Source organism: Nycticebus coucang, chromosome 15 (genome assembly GCF_027406575.1).
Source record: "Nycticebus coucang isolate mNycCou1 chromosome 15, mNycCou1.pri, whole genome shotgun sequence".
NCBI lineage: Eukaryota > Metazoa > Chordata > Mammalia > Primates > Lorisidae > Nycticebus > Nycticebus coucang.
In genome coordinates, this window is record NC_069794.1 from 80,063,657 (window position 1) to 80,079,258 (window position 15,602).

Sequence of the window (15,602 nt, forward strand, 5' to 3'; positions counted from 1 at the left end):
ACATGTGCCCACGTGGCAGGCTGCAGAGGGCCAGAAGGCACACACAGACCCCAGAAGAGGGTGGGGACAGACTGGCAGCTCTGCGTGGCTAACCACCTGCTTGGAGCTTGTGTCCAGGATGCCAGAGCAGGGACCAAGCAACGATTATATTTACTCATAATCTGAAAGGGAAAGTCATTCAGAGTGCGGGGGGAGTGACTGTGAGCAGGCTCCCTCTGCCTCGTCCCCTGTGGATGCGAGTCTGTGATGGGGGCAGATAGGAGTTTAATCTGCTTTGGGTTTAATGAGTAAAGCCAAGACACATAAAGCCCGTATTTCTTCATTTGAAATCTAAGTCTTCTCTAAGTGAATTGCCAAAGCCCAAGATAATTACATTTTGCAAATGGCTAAATGAAATAAACCCCACAGCTCTGTTCTTACCCATCTGAGAGGGTGGCCTTCCACCCTGTGCTCTGCCGTCACTCAGGCCAGTGGAACAACTGCGGGAATGGGGTGGGGGACTATCACAGGGAACAGCTGCGGGAAGGGGGGGTGGGCTATCACAGGGAACAGCTGCGGGAATGGGGGGGTGGACTATCACAGGGAACAGCTGCGGGAAGGGGGGGTGGGCTATCACAGGGAACAGCTGCGGGAATGGGGGGACCTATCACAGGGAACAGCTGTGGGAATGGGGGGGTGGACTATCACAGGGAACAGCTGTGGGAATGGGGGGGTGGGCTATCACAGGGAACAGCTGTGGGAATGGGGGGTGGGCTATCACAGGGAACAGCTGTGGGAATGGGGGGGTGGGCTATCACAGGGAACAGCTGTGGGAATGGGGGGGTGGGCTATCACAGGGAACAGCTGCGGGAATGGGGGGGTGGGCTATCACAGGGAACAGCTGCGGGAATGGGGGGGTGGGCTATCACAGGGAACAGCTGCGGGAATGGGGGGGCCTATCACAGGGAACAGCTGTGGGAATGGGGGGGTGGACTATCACAGGGAACAGCTGCGGGAATGGGGGGCCTATCACAGGGAACAGCTGCGGGAATGGGGGGGTGGGCTATCACAGGGAACAGCTGCGGGAATGGGGGGGCCTATCACAGGGAACAGCTGTGGGAATGGGGGGGTGGACTATCACAGGGAACAGCTGCGGGAATGGGGGGGTGGACTATCACAGGGAACAGCTGCGGGAATGGGGGGGTGGGCTATCACAGGGAACAGCTGTGGGAATGGGGGGGTGGACTATCACAGGGAACAGCTGTGGGAATGGGGGGCCTATCACAGGGAACAGCTGCGGGAATGGGGGGGTGGGCTATCACAGGGAACAGCTGCGGGAATGGGGGGGCCTATCACAGGGAACAGCTGTGGGAATGGGGGGGTGGGCTATCACAGGGAGCAGCTGCGGGAATGGAGGGGTGGGCTATCACAGGGAACAGCTGCGGGAATGGGGGGGTGGACTATCACAGGGAACAGCTGCGGGAATGGGGGGTGGGCTATCACAGGGAACAGCTGTGGGAATGGGGGGGTGGGCTATCACAGGGAACAGCTGCGGGAATGGGGGGTGGGCTATCACAGGGAACAGCTGCGGGAATGGGGGGGTGGGCTATCACAGGGAACAGCTGCGGGAATGGGGGGTCCTATCACAGGGAACAGCTGTGGGAATGGGGGGGTGGACTATCACAGGGAACAGCTGCGGGAATGGGGGGGTGGGCTATCACAGGGAACAGCTGTGGGAATGGGGGGGTGGACTATCACAGGGAACAGCTGCGGGAATGGGGGGTGGGCTATCACAGGGAACAGCTGTGGGAATGGGGGGGTGGGCTATCACAGGGAACAGCTGCGGGAATGGGGGCGCCTATCACAGGGAACAGCTGTGGGATTGGGGGGCCTATCACAGGGAACAGCTGCTTTTCCAGAGGCCTAGGAGCATTGGACGGGCATACTGACAGACACCACCACGGCCCAGCCAGAACTCTGTCTTTTGGAGGAGGGAGGAGGGTGGTCCCAAGATGGTTTAAGGGGACCCCACGCAGGGTTCTAAAAGGAGAGAAGGCTGTGTTGGGCAGAGTTAAGCTTGCCACAGGCTAATAATGGTGCAGCGCCTTTTGTCTCTGATTTGGAAATCTACAACACATAAAATGATCATGTGTTTCCTATGGGTCAACTTATCCAAATCTCTCAAATGCCTTCAGGTTTTAGGGTCTTCTCAGGCTGGACATTTATACTGGATGCTTCTTGAATGTGAACCTGTATTTAGAAAGAAACCAGGGACCATGGGAGAAGAGGTCAAAGGGATGAATACCATGACAAGAAAGAAAGGCAGCAGTAGGCAGCCTCTTCCTCACGTGGGAACATTCTCTAAAACCTGTAAAGTTGCACGAAACCTAAATTGCTGAAGAGAAAGGAGTATTCTGTTCAGATTTTGGCTCCTGGGGTCTCACTGATTCCTTCCCAAACATAGTGGGCAATGCTGTAATTCCATATGGACTTTTAGAGTCAGTAGATGAGTATTTCATTCATAAAAGCACCTCTGAGAAGCTGCAATGGACACGTCAGGCCCTTACATCACCCTTAATATGTTGGGTGTGGCACCACCACTAACACGTGCCTTCTAGCAAACCAAAGGGCATACAGTTAAGCCACAGAATTGCCATCCAGGGCACATCTACCTCCAGGGACCTGTGAAACTGCTCTGGAACTTAGTCCCTCCATCTCTCTCTCTTTTCTGAAACCACCCATGGTCATCTGTGTAACAACCCAATAAATTAGAGTCAGACCAAGGGACAATGAGCAATTTTTCATGCTATTGAAAACCGTGCAACATACCCATAACCAGTAGTTGTTTCTGCAGACAGCTTGCTGACATCTGTAATCGATCAGAAAGAAAAAGATATCTCCCCCCTCCCTTAACCAGTGATATATAATATTTTCCCAACAGACTGAAAGGCTTTAGACAAAGATTTCATAAAAACTTTACATAAACAGGAATTGGATAATTCAATGCTGTTGTATCCAGCCTTTCTGTTGAGTGGATTTGTAGCTCTTAGTCTCAATATTTTACTAAATATTATTTCATAGAGAATGGCTAGTAAATAAGAGCGAACCACATCCGTTTTCAAATCGTGGTTGGCCTTCCTGAGTAACACTGTGCTGTTGTTGGTTTTGCCCAGTGATATTTCTGTTTCAGTGGATGAAATTGCCATTTACTATAGGAGAGAGAAGTCAGAAAATTTCCCGTGAAATGATAGTATCCAAAATGGGAATCTACTCCTTTTTAAATAAAAATACCCCAGGTGTGGACTTCAGGAGCAGGCTTCCTTTCTTGTTGAGGGCACTTTTTTCTTTCAGGTCAAGGTCAGCCTGTGAGTTACCCCAGAGGAACGAGGGCCCCTTGCAGGAGGCTATTACCAGCTAGAAGCAGTGACTTCTTAACTGGGCCACCAAGAATCTTCAGGACCTGGGAATATTTTCTGATTCAGTGTTTTTCAGATGCCAAGTTTTGACACATTAGTAGGTTAGGAAATAAATTTAGTGGCCTATCACACATTTTGGAAAACCAAGTGAAATAGAATAAAAATCTTTAAACCAGATTATTGTAAATGGAAAGGGTTAAGTTTTGCTTTGCGAGACTTTGGCTTTGGGGCTCAGGTGTTGGGGGGAGCTGTGTGCTGTGTAATGGTGCACAGTGGTAATTTTTACAATGGGTCACTGACAAAGAATTACTATTATTATCATTATTATTATTATTATTATTATTTTGCAGTTTTTGGCTGGGGCTAGGTTTGAACCCTCTATCTCCGGCATATAGGGCCGGCACCCTACTCCTTTGAGCCACAGGCGCCGCCCCGACAAAGAATTTTTTATTTTTTATTTTTATTCTTTTGAGACAGAGTCTCACTATGTCACCCTTCGTACAGTGCTGTGGCATCACAGCTCACAGCAACCTCAAATTCTTGGGCTCGAGCGATTCTCCTGCCTCAGCCTCCCGAGTAGCTGGGACTACAGGCACCTGCCACAACACCCAGCTATTTTTTGGTTAGAGTTGTCATTATTGTTTAGCAGGCCCAGGCCGTGCTCAAACCCCGCAGCCTCAGTGTATGTGGCTGGTGACCTACTCACTGAGCTATGGGCGCCGAGCCACTGACAAAGAATTTGGATAAACACTATAGTAATGCGTCCAGAGGTTTCGTTTAACAGGGAGAGGTTGTTTTACGTAGCTACTCCTGCAAGTCACATATTTGCAGTTAAAAGAGTAGCTGTGAGAACAGTAACAGTAAACATGGTAGGCAGGTGGGTAAGATGTGGGGGTAGGGGCCAGGAAGCGCGAAATGCTAAATCCTGGACTGGCTGTGCTACTTGTGGTTAAACAAGTAGTGAAATTGTAACCTGGTGGACAAGCTTATGTTTAGAGCACTAGCATAGATCTGCCAGCCTCACCTGGCATTAGGGAGAAAATCCTAAGGTGTTAGCTGCTGGTCTTGCTCAGGGGAGACAACAATAGTGTGTTTGAAAGAGCTTCACCTTTGCAGTCCAACAGGCCTGGGCCCACCGCTGACTCTGCCATTCGCTAGCCCTTGGGCAACACATTTCAAACCTCTCTAAGCCTCGCTTTCCTCATCTGTAAAATGGGCCTGAAAATACCTACTTCATAAAGGTGGCTCTAAGGATTAAGTGGCATGAGCTGTAGCAGGTAACTTAATAAATGCTAGTTCCCTTCATTTACTGTGTATTGCAGCTCCCACCTGCCCCTGGAAACAGAGAAAGAGCATCCTGGAGGGAGGAACCTTTTCTTTCCCTTCTCTGTCATGTCATAAGCAAGTGGTTCAAGTAGAGGGGATGAGGATGGGAGGGTAATGGTCCTGAAGCCATGCTCAGGATGCTAAAGCTCAAGCAATGACCCACGGCTTGGAGCTGCCATCCTCCTGCAAAGAGCCAGGTTGTGGCAGACACAATCTTGGGGAACTGCCCCATCACCACCAAATTCTGACTCTCCGGCTTTGATACAAGGCTGAGGGAAGTTGTGGCCTCAGCAAAATGACTTGTCTGGATGTTTTGAGCCACCAACCTTTGTGGCCCATGGAACTGCACCTCTGTTGTGGTTGTGCAGGTGAGGGTATTCTCCAGCTCCAGGCATAACTGGTAACTGTGCCTCTCCCTCAGGTGGAAGATATCACGGCCAGCCATGAGGCTGCTCTCCTAGAGATGGAGAACAACCACACTGTCGCCATCGCCATCCTGCAGGATGACCACGACCACAAAGTCCAAGGTAGCTCCCAGCCTCGGGTGTGGCAGGCAGGAGCGGAGTGTGCGAGCCGAGCCTTCCGGCTGCAGAAGCGAGAGGCTCTTCCCTCATCTCTCCTTTCCCGTCTTTCCTTCCTGGTGTGTTTCTGACAGTCAGTCCCTGGGTTGCAAATGAGACAGGTTCTGTGGGTTTGTTCTTAAGCTGAATTTGTATGTAAGTTGGAACAGGTACAGTTACCTTATTACCTGTAATAGCCTCCATTCATAAGAGGGAGTTGTATGGAAGTTGGATGTTTGTAGCTCGGGGACTGTTATACTGATTCCTGTGGAAAGAAGAGACAGAAATGAAGGATCCAGGTAACTACTTCTTTTCTCCAAAGCAATTATTCTCAACCTTGCTGACTGTTGGAATCCCCTGATCCCCTGGGGAACTGTAGCAAAAGGCCAGTGCCAACCTCCGTCCCAACCCAGGGATTCTGGGACTCACTGCAGGGATTCCAGGTCTCACCCCAGGGATACTGGGTCCCACCCCAGGGATCCTGATGTCATTGTTCCAGGGTGAAGCCTGGGCATCAAGATTTTTTAAGACTCTAAGGTGATTCTAATGTATATTCAAACTTGAGAACCACCATTCTAAAGTAGTAATCTTGGGCTTGTGTTTTGTTACCGTATAAAACTAAATGGAAAGCCCAATGAGGATACACTTTCCCCATATCTGTAGCATCTGACTGGATCTGGATCTCTAGAGCCTGTACTCACAGATCACATTCCCCATGAATGTATGAGGTCTAACAATTAGGTTCACAAACTCATCCTAGAAAAAGTGCTACCTACCTCATTGGTGAATATCACTACAGTCACCTTTGAGGTACTCCCCTTGGGAAGCTGGAGGCCAATGCCAGCACCTAGTCCACCCTTCAAAGCAATTTTGGAATTCTTTTCCTGGAATGACCATCAGAGCTGTCATCATACAGCACACAAAAAATACCCGAAAGTGATGAGCACCACTCAGTAAGACACTATCACCCGTGGACACAAACACAGCTGTGGGACACGGATACACCAAGGTGCTGAAACCTTACTGAGCCGTCTGCACAGTGCTGCCAATGTAAACGCATGTGGCAAGTTTTCCAATTCAATTGTCAAATCTCCTACGATGACAGCTCTGATGGTTATTCCAGAGAAAGAGTTCCAAAATCGCTTTGAAGGATGGACTGGGAACTGGCGTCAGTGCACAGCTTCCCAGGGGGAGTACTGAGTATCACTGTAACTCAGTAACGAGAGGTGTGGCACTTTTTCTAGGACGAGTTTGCAAACTTAATTTTCAGACCTTGTATGTTGTATCTCCAGATCTTTTTTGTACATTTTTGTAATTTTGAATTATCTTTGGATATTTAGAGTTTCAGATTCCCAGAGTCCTTGTGACCTGCCAAATCCCCTTTGCTATCCTTCCGTCTAGTATTCTATTATTCATTTTTCCAGGATAGAGTTTCAGAGCCTTCTAGAAAGATTTTACTTTGTAAAAGAAGTAGCTTTTTACACTTTCACATGCATTTACACTAATATTTGCAATTTATTTTTAAATTCCCACTTCCTTTACTATTTCTCCCCAGTTAGCTGGTTTTAAAGTACAGTAGAACCTCCATAAATTGACTATCCAATGCACTGTAACAAACTGGTCATCACACAGAGCTGGTCAATATAAGGAACTCGGCCTACTGTGCTGATATGTACACGTGGTACGTGTCTGGTCTTCGAGAATTAGGTCAACTTAAGGAGATGGTCAATGTAGGGAGGTGGTCAACTATGGAGGTCCTAGTGTATATATTTTAAAAATGATATTTAACAATAGATTAATAAAATGGAGACTTTACATCCTTCGTATTAACCTGGATGGAAGTGGAAGACGTTATTCTTAGTAAAGCATCACAAAAATGGAGAAGCATGAATCCTATGTACTCAATTTTGATATGAGGACAATTAATGACAATTAAGGTTATGGGGGGGGAAGCAGAAAGAGGGACGGAGGGAGGGGGTGGGGCCTTGGTATGTGTCGCACTTTATGGGGGCAAGACATGATTGCAAGAGGGACTTTACCTAACAATTGCAATCAGTGTAACCTGGCTTATTGTACCCTCAATGAATCCCCAACAATAAAAAAAAAAAATACAATAGATTAATAGATTTTTTAAGTTTGAGAATTAACATCAGAGTTTTTATAATCATAAAAATGTTCTCTGTAGTAATCAGTGATCCTGTCATTGTCTCCCTCCAGCACCAGGACCACTATTTTTAGGAACAATTAGTAAGGGAAAAACACCAAGCTGGGACAATATGAGGATACATATTGCCTGTGTCCTGGTAGTGTGTTTCACACTCAGTGTACAGGTCCCCACACTTGACGGCACACTGAAACCACCTGGAGAGTTTAAAAAGGTAAACTGATGTGTGGATCCCACCCCAGAGGTTCCAATTTGATGGCTCTGAGTACAACCCAGGCATCAGAATGTTTTAAAACTTCCCAGGTGATTCCAATATGCAGCAAAATTTGAGAATTATTGTCTCAGACATGGGACAGAGTGTCATGAACTTGAAATAAAGCAAGACATTACGAGGACACAGATATTAGCAATGGTTTATATCAGTGATTTTTCAATCAGTGTGCCGTGGGAGGATCTTAGGTGTGCCATGAAAATTTTTAAAGATCATGAATTAAATTATTTTTGAAAGAAGTCCAAAGCACAGTAAGTACATTCTTTTTTTTTCTTTTTCTTTTTGATCAACATATTTTAAATGTGCCTCAGAAGTTTAGCTATAGGTTCAAGTGTTCCAGGAGATTAAAACAAGGTCGAAAACACTGGTTTGTATCATCTTCTGAGTAGACGCTGCCTTGGGGTCCTCTGAGACACCCTGAAACCTGTCTCTGTGCTGTAGGAAACTTGTCTTAGGAAAGGGAATATGAACGGAAATGGTGCAGTGAGCGTGGTGGTGTCTTTTTTCTAGCATTTTCACATAAATAGACCCGGTAGATTTTTCTGACTAATGAAGTCTCATTCAGACACCACATCCAATGCCTTTGAATTAGAAATAACATCAAGGTAATGTGAGTGTCTGTAATAGGAGCTCAGAAAGTCATTATTATGGTCCGGATGATGCTCACAATGACTACTAAAATGAAGCATTTAGACAAGAGATGGGTAGACAAGAAGGCCACATAGTTTTACAACAATGAAATTAGCACAGATTTGTTTTTCTAAATGTAAATTTCAGCTATAGCAACTGACCCTTACTTACCACTGTTAGTTAAAAGACTTGGATCAAGGAAAACCACGAAGTTTTTCCGAATTGCAGCTCAAACCCACCAGAATTGTAATTGTTGGTCTCCAGCGCTATCCTGTCCTACACACAGGATCCGGGCTGATTAATGAGACCTTTCCTCTTTCTAATTATTGCATGAAAACAAATTGCTTATGCAGCCAGAATGAGATGGGCATCACCCAGCTAATAAGACTCTTCTCATCTGAAGCAAAATAGAATCCATTTGCTTAATAACTCTTCTATGACATCTCTTTCTGCCTAACTTACAAATTAGTGCTGGGATGACACTTTTCACAGAACAGAATTGTTCCAAACCCTCTGAGAGGAACCAGTCCAATTAGTCCTTCCTACCATCTGAGTGTGTTAACACTGACTCTTTGCTCAAGCAAATCCCAGGACTCTGTGTTGTCCGTGCAGAACAGTGTTTTTCAACCTTTTTCATCTCATGGCACACTTGAACCTATAGTTAAACTTCTGCAGCACTCTTAAATTAATTCAATTTAAAAAAAAAAGCAAAATAAAGAATATACTTACTGGGCTTTGAACTTGTTTTGAAAATAATTTAATTCATGATCTTTAAAATTTTTCACAGCACACCTGAGATCCTCCCACAGCACACAGGTTGAAAGTTACTGGTAGACACACAGCACTGGTCCCATCCACCTGTCCATGCCCCAGCAAGCCGAGGCAGGCAACGTGGCTGTTCACAGCTCTCAGCTTCTCAGAAAGCTCCCTTCCTGGGCCCTAGATGGATGCTTCACAGTGGGAAAGAGGAGTGATCCTGGGAGGGGAAGAAAATGGCTATTTTACTTTAATTCCTCAGTCATTTTACCACTAGGAAAAGTTAGAGAATCGGTGCATAGTATGAATAAAGGATCCAACGTGGACAGGATGGTGGAGCAGCTGGCTGTGCAAGTGTTCGTGTCTGGTGGTAAATGTGTGATGTGTGTGGGGGGGTGTGGGGGATGTTGATAGTGTCAGTTTCATCCGTGTGTACATGTTCAGATGTCAACTCTTTGCTTCCCTCCCTCTTTTCTTTCCTCTTTCCATCCCTTTTTTCTCTCTTTCCCATAGCCCCTTCTTGCTTTCTTTCCTACATAACAACTTAGTCATCACGTGTGATTTCAAAATAGTGGAGAAGTCTCTTTACTCCTAAGTTTGCTACATGTAAGACTCATTTGGTCTTAGTCCGCCAAAAGTATCTTGTTTTATCCTTTTCAAAAGGAAGGTCAACTTAACAATTTCATGTCTTCTCTCCAGAATTGATGTCCACCCATGAACTTGAAAAGAAAGAATTGGAAGAAAATTTTGAAAGACTGCGGCTGTCATTACAGGTTAATATCCCCTTCATTTTCTTAAATGATTATCAAGATAACAGCACCATTATGACCCATCCACCACCCACCAGCATTTACCCAGCACTTACTGTGTACTGGCTCCTTCGATCAGACACACTCCCTGCCCTTAAGGAATTTGCTGTCTGCTCAGAGAGCTGTGACACAAATGGTAACAGACAGCACAGAAGGTAACACAGACACGTACCAGATGAATGATACAGCTGCTGCGTGCTACACAAGTTCAGGGAGATTACTCTGCACTTGCTGTGCTCAGACACCTCCAAGGAGTTACCGAGCTGTTTTCAAAGAAAGAGAACGTGAGGAAGAGAGCTCTCTAGGCAGAGGTGTGCCAGGAGAGCTGTAAAGGTCAGAATTCATCAGAAAAGATCTGGGAATTATCAAAGGGACTTCCATGACCTGGAGGGAGGTGAGATGAAAAACACCCTCTTTGCCTCTCATTGCCAACTGGAAAAGATATTGGTCTTAGAGGCCAGTTGAGCCACCTGGCTTCCTGCTGGCCTCTACAGGGAGAAGGCAGAATGCTGCAGGTCACGTGAGTCTCTCTCCTGCCATGCAGAGACCCAGGCCAACTGCTTCTGTGAAAAGACATTGACAGCCCTGCCTGGCTAGCTAGGGTGAGGTCAGGGGCCCTACTTCCATTTTCCACATCTAGCAATTCTAATCATAGGAAAATTATTCTTTAAATATCAGGGGTACTCACATCTGAAAACAGTAGAAGGTGATTCCCATAGCTCTAATATACAGGAAGGAATTTTTTGTCTTCGATGGCTTTCTCCTGGCACTGTATGTGGCACCAAGCCTGACTCACCAACGAAAGAACCCAGGATTGCAGAGATACCCGGTGTTGCACTGTACAGCCTGATGCAAGCTCCCCACCACCTCCCCACTGATTGACTGCGCAGCCTGCGATATGCCCATACAGTCCTGTGTGGCTTATTTTTAAACTGCCTTCCACATGCATACACACTCTGCACCAGTAGTTCTACTACCCTTAGGGGAACACAAATCAGCAAAGTGACAGCCACAGGGAGATATAACAAAACCACAACCACCCAAAGCCAAAAGCAGGGAGTGTTTTGTTTCATCTGGGAGTCTGTACTCTGCCACCAACATCAAACAGTCATGAATTTGGCAAATTTCAAAGTTGTAACTCTCCATCCAGCAGAATCCATTTGGGCTGGAGATTTTTTAGTGCCAGGAAGGTAGAGTTTCCCAGGCCAACCTCCTTGGGCTCCTGTGAGCTAGAAAAACAGACTGGGTGGTTAGAGATTTGAATCTGTGGTTACATCCGTGCTGTGCTCCCTCTTAACAGCTTTGAGATCTTGGACAGTTACGTAACCTCTGTAAACCTTGGTTTACTCATCTCTAAAACAGGGATGATGACAGTACTTTTCTCAAGTTCTGAGCAAGTTAAAGGACAGAATGTGTGAAAAACTATATAGTGCTGGGGGGCTTGTGGTAAGTGCCAATAAGGAGCAGCTATTGAAACTCTTACCATAGTTGGGAGCATTGTCACATTTTTCATTATTATCATGCCGTTGGTAATTATTATCATCCCTTCAACCTGCCAAGTGGCCTGCACTGGGTCAGACCACCAGCAGGGTCTTTATGCCTCTTAGCTTGACATAAAGGAGCCAACTCAAGTTGAAAAACTGTCTGCCCTGTCTGATTGCAGTGACACCATTCTGTCCCTGTGGATCTGTTTTGAATGATAGTGAATAAGGCAGAAAAATCAGTTTGATATTTTAGACCCATCCTGGGTAGTGATTGCCTGATGAGTTTTATATTGTTTTGTTTTTAATGGAGGGGAAGAGGTTTAAAAGAAATGCTTCCTCTGACAGGCAACCCTAGCGAGGTTTGGGGGAGGAGCCATGGAAGACACAGTCATTTTTATAGTCACAGTCTAGCAGGTGACTAGTGGCGCTGCCCTGGGCCATGATGTACATCGGGCCAGCTCATACAAGCTCCCACTGGCAACTATATTGTCCTAATGCACCAGCATTTGCATTTAATGGTGCTATGGAGAATTTTTTCTTAAAAATGAAATAGAAGTAACTGCAAGAAAGGGGAAAACAAAAAAAGAGGAAAAGGAACTTTACCGGGAAGTCTGAGAACCAGGGTTGTCTGCCATAAGAAAAAAAGCAGTTAAGCCAGGGCTACGTGCATTACAAGGTTACTATGTAGAATTGTAGAATTTACAACACCCAGCTCCTACTGTTAGATGAGTGAGCCATTCCTCTTGCCTAGAGAGTTCATGGGAGACCCTAGCCCCTACACTTTAGTATCACAGAAATGGAGAACTTTGAACTGCTCAGCAAGAGTGAGGCAGGGGGAGACATGAAGGAGGCATCACGGAGTGAAGCTCTCTCCTTGGGTATCAAGGGATAAACACCCACGGTTGAGCATCCTTGGTTGGCTCAGGGTGATGAAGGTCATGGCTGGGGTTGGGTAGGGAGGGGTCAGCATAGTTGCTCTGCCCTGGTGGTTGGGGACGGGGCACGGTGCCTCCTTGGACATGCCTTCATCCCTTCAACCTGTGGATACAGGGCTGCACAGGGGCTAGGGGTGTCAGTCCAGCCAGAGAGAGGGTCTAAACAGGGAGGACAGACTGGGTGGACTTGGCTCATGCAACAAGGCCACTCAGAGACGTGCTGCCCAGATCTGAGGCCAGGAAGGCAGGGCATAGGCCTGAGTGGGCTGAGGATGAGAGGGAGCTGGTGCAGGAAGGTGCTTCCCACAGGACAGCTGCAATGTGGGGTGAGAGGAGGCAGCGGGACAGTGAGTTAAGGAGTGTGCCCTTCATCTTGGAGCCAATAGGGTGTGAGGTAGGGGAAGGACAAGTTCAGGGTTGCACATTAGAGCAGCCTGAGTGCATGAAAGAGTGACCATGCCAGGAAAGAGCCAGAAGAGTGGCCTGAGCGCCAGGAGTCTGTGGACAGAAGCAGAAGGGCAGGACTGCATCACTGACTTGGTAATGAGAGTGTCTAATGGTGGGAGGGGTCCTGTGACAGAGAAGGAAGTCAAGGGTGGTTTGAAGGTTTCCAATGTAAGCTTTATAAAAGAGAACTAGTCTTTGAAAGATTAATTTTGGTCCTTCCTAAAGTGAGGGGGCCTGGATGTCTCTAAGACAAAATAATCCTCTGCTGATTATCTGCATCTGTACGATCAGATATTAAATGTCCCCATTCACAAGCATAAAAATGCACCTGTCAAGTGTTTTTGTGGTCTATTCTGGCAAAGGTGCCAGAAGGACAGAGGAGGGGACATTAGGGGGAATCTCCCTCTATTGTGAGGGGCTCCCCCCTAACACCTTCCTTCTTCAGCCCTGAGGAAGACCCTCTGAGGGGCAACAGGGAGTGGCCTCTCAGCACAGTGGCCCAGGCTGAGGGCCATCCACAGTGGTCCCAGCTGGGCTTTTCCTGTCATTACCTGCAGGACCAGGTGGACACGCTGACCTTCCAGAGCCAGTCTTTGCGGGACAGAGCTCGACGTTTCGAGGAGGCTTTGAGGAAAAATACCGAGGAGCAGCTGGAGGTAGTCTCTGGTTTCTGGGCTTTCCAGTGCCCCCTGCACGGCCCCCACCCTGGCCAGGCATGTGGCTTCCCCAGCAGCCCCGCTCAAGCCCAAGTTTCCCTGTAGACCTGCTACCAATGTGACAGCTGGTCATGACCTCCCCTGGGTTTTCAAACAATTCCTGTCACCACCTCTCCCCTGAGACAGAGAGCAGCTGTGGGTTGCTCCCTCTGGATGTTATTTTTGCCATATTCCACAGTGCTCCCCAGCTGGGGTCCCGGGGAACACAGTCTGGAAACTGCCCGCCCTGACCAGCACCACCCCTCCATCTCCTCCTCCTCCTATCCAGTTTAGGCTGGAACCACCATGCATTAGGAGGCGGAAGGGAAATTTTTTTCCAGAAAAGCTGGCAAAACTCCTTCCTTCTAATGTAAGGCTGCCAAATAAAATACAGGACCCCCGATTACATCTGTTATTACAGATAAGTCCCAGCTACTTGTTGGAGGCTGCAGTGTGCTGTGATCGCAATGTGACCAGCCACTGCACTCCAGCCTGGGCAACAGAGAGAGATACCATCCCCTAAAAAGAAAAAAGAAATGGAGTTACAGATCAATATATGTATGTTAAGTGTACGCCCCATGTAATACACTAATTTTTAAAAAATATTTATCTTAAATTCAAATTTAACGTGATGTCCTATATTTTTGTTTGTTATATCCAGCAACCCTATTCTAACCCGTCTTACTCTAAAATGACTTTTTTAAAACATTTTTTTATTGTTGGGGATTCATTGAGGGTACAAGAAACCAGGGTACACTGATTGCATTTGTTAGGTAAAGTCCCTCTTGCAATCGTGTCTTGCTAAAATAACTTTTCTACTTCTTGTTTAAGTACTTTGCTCATATCCTGTGCATGGAGGGTGCAGGGTTGGCCTCTCCAGGGACCCAGGTGGGACCTACAAGACCCCCAGGTGCTTGGTGAATTCGGTACTTGAGTGAATGTTAAAAGCTAGTGCGGGATTTACTCTTTCTAACGCATGAGTTCCCTTCTAGGGTGGAGAGGCTGGCAGTGTCCAGGATCAGACTTCCCAGTGGACAACACCCATGTCTCTCCTGCTCTCCCCCAGAGCTGGACTTTTAGGAGGGGTCCCAGTGGGAAATCAGCAGGGCTCCTGCTATGCTATGAGCATCCTCTCTGTCCTGGGAGCTGCAGGGCCTGCTGGAAAGCTTATTGCAGAGGTTAGGTTAGCTGCATTCATGACATTGGCTAGTACTGGGTTTTGCCAGGAACCCTGGTTGACAGCTGGTTGACAGCTGGTTGCTCTATGTCCCCCATAGATTGCGTTGGCTCCTTATCAGCACTTGGAAGAAGACATGAAGAGCCTAAAGCAGGTGTTAGAGATGAAGAATCAGCAGATACACCAGCAAGAAAAGAAGATTATTGAGTTGGAAAAGCTGGTGAGTCAGTCTGTTTGCTCAGGAGAGTCACTAACCTCTGCAAGCTTCCTGCTGTCATCACTGATGTGGTCATTGACTATGTTCAGCCAGGTGTGATCCTTCCTGGCCATTGCTTACACCTGGGCAGAAAATCCCATCGCTGAGCCCCAAGGCCTTCCTCAGTAAGCCAGTGGGTTTGATATGGAAATCTCAGAGGTGGCCATATCTTATCCGACTCTGGAGCTCTCCTGATTGGCTCCCTCTTCTTGGCTTCGCCCAGGCTTTCCTGGGGATGTGCTATTTCCTCACCCATCTCTAGGCCATGTGTGGTGAGCCAGCGGGATGTGGCTGGTATTGTTAGGTACTACACAGAGCACTTTACCAGAGCCTGTCCCCTAGCTCCAACAGCACACCTGAACAGCAGCTACCTAAGAAGCCATTCCACAACTCAGAGAAGGGACCTGGGGAAGAAGAAGGAGGAATCTCTCTGGAGCCCTTTTTATAAGAGCACTTACCCCATTCATGAGGGCTGCATCCTTATGACCTAATCACCCCCTCAAAGGTCTACCTCCTAATACCACCACTTTGGGAGGGAGGTTTCAACACAGGAATTTGGTGGGGCGGGGGGAGACACAAGCGTTTAGTTCATAATGGAATCCTTGTTCTCACAGACACTCTCCCACCTCAGCCCTCTAGCCTGGCTTGCAGAGCTAGCAAAGGGTGCCCCATTAGGAATACAGAGCACTGAGATTTC

General features: G+C 47.3%; 1 protein-coding gene across 6 annotated transcripts in view; it reads left to right on the forward strand.

Annotated features, from left to right (window-relative positions):
• MTUS2 (microtubule associated scaffold protein 2) overlaps positions 1-15,602 on the forward strand; it is a 749,188-nt gene that overhangs the window by 729,533 nt on the left and 4,053 nt on the right. For 4 of the 6 annotated variants that reach the window (XM_053563400.1, XM_053563402.1, XM_053563401.1 and 1 more), the window contains 4 exons: positions 5,143-5,248; positions 9,802-9,875; positions 13,335-13,490; positions 14,750-14,869. In XM_053563400.1, coding sequence (XP_053419375.1) covers positions 5,143-5,248; positions 9,802-9,875; positions 13,335-13,490; positions 14,750-14,869 — 456 coding nt within the window. The remainder of the gene's footprint in view (positions 1-5,142; positions 5,249-9,801; positions 9,876-13,334; positions 13,491-14,749; positions 14,870-15,602) is intronic. The other 2 variants (XM_053563404.1, XM_053563405.1) reach the window with 1 other exon arrangement.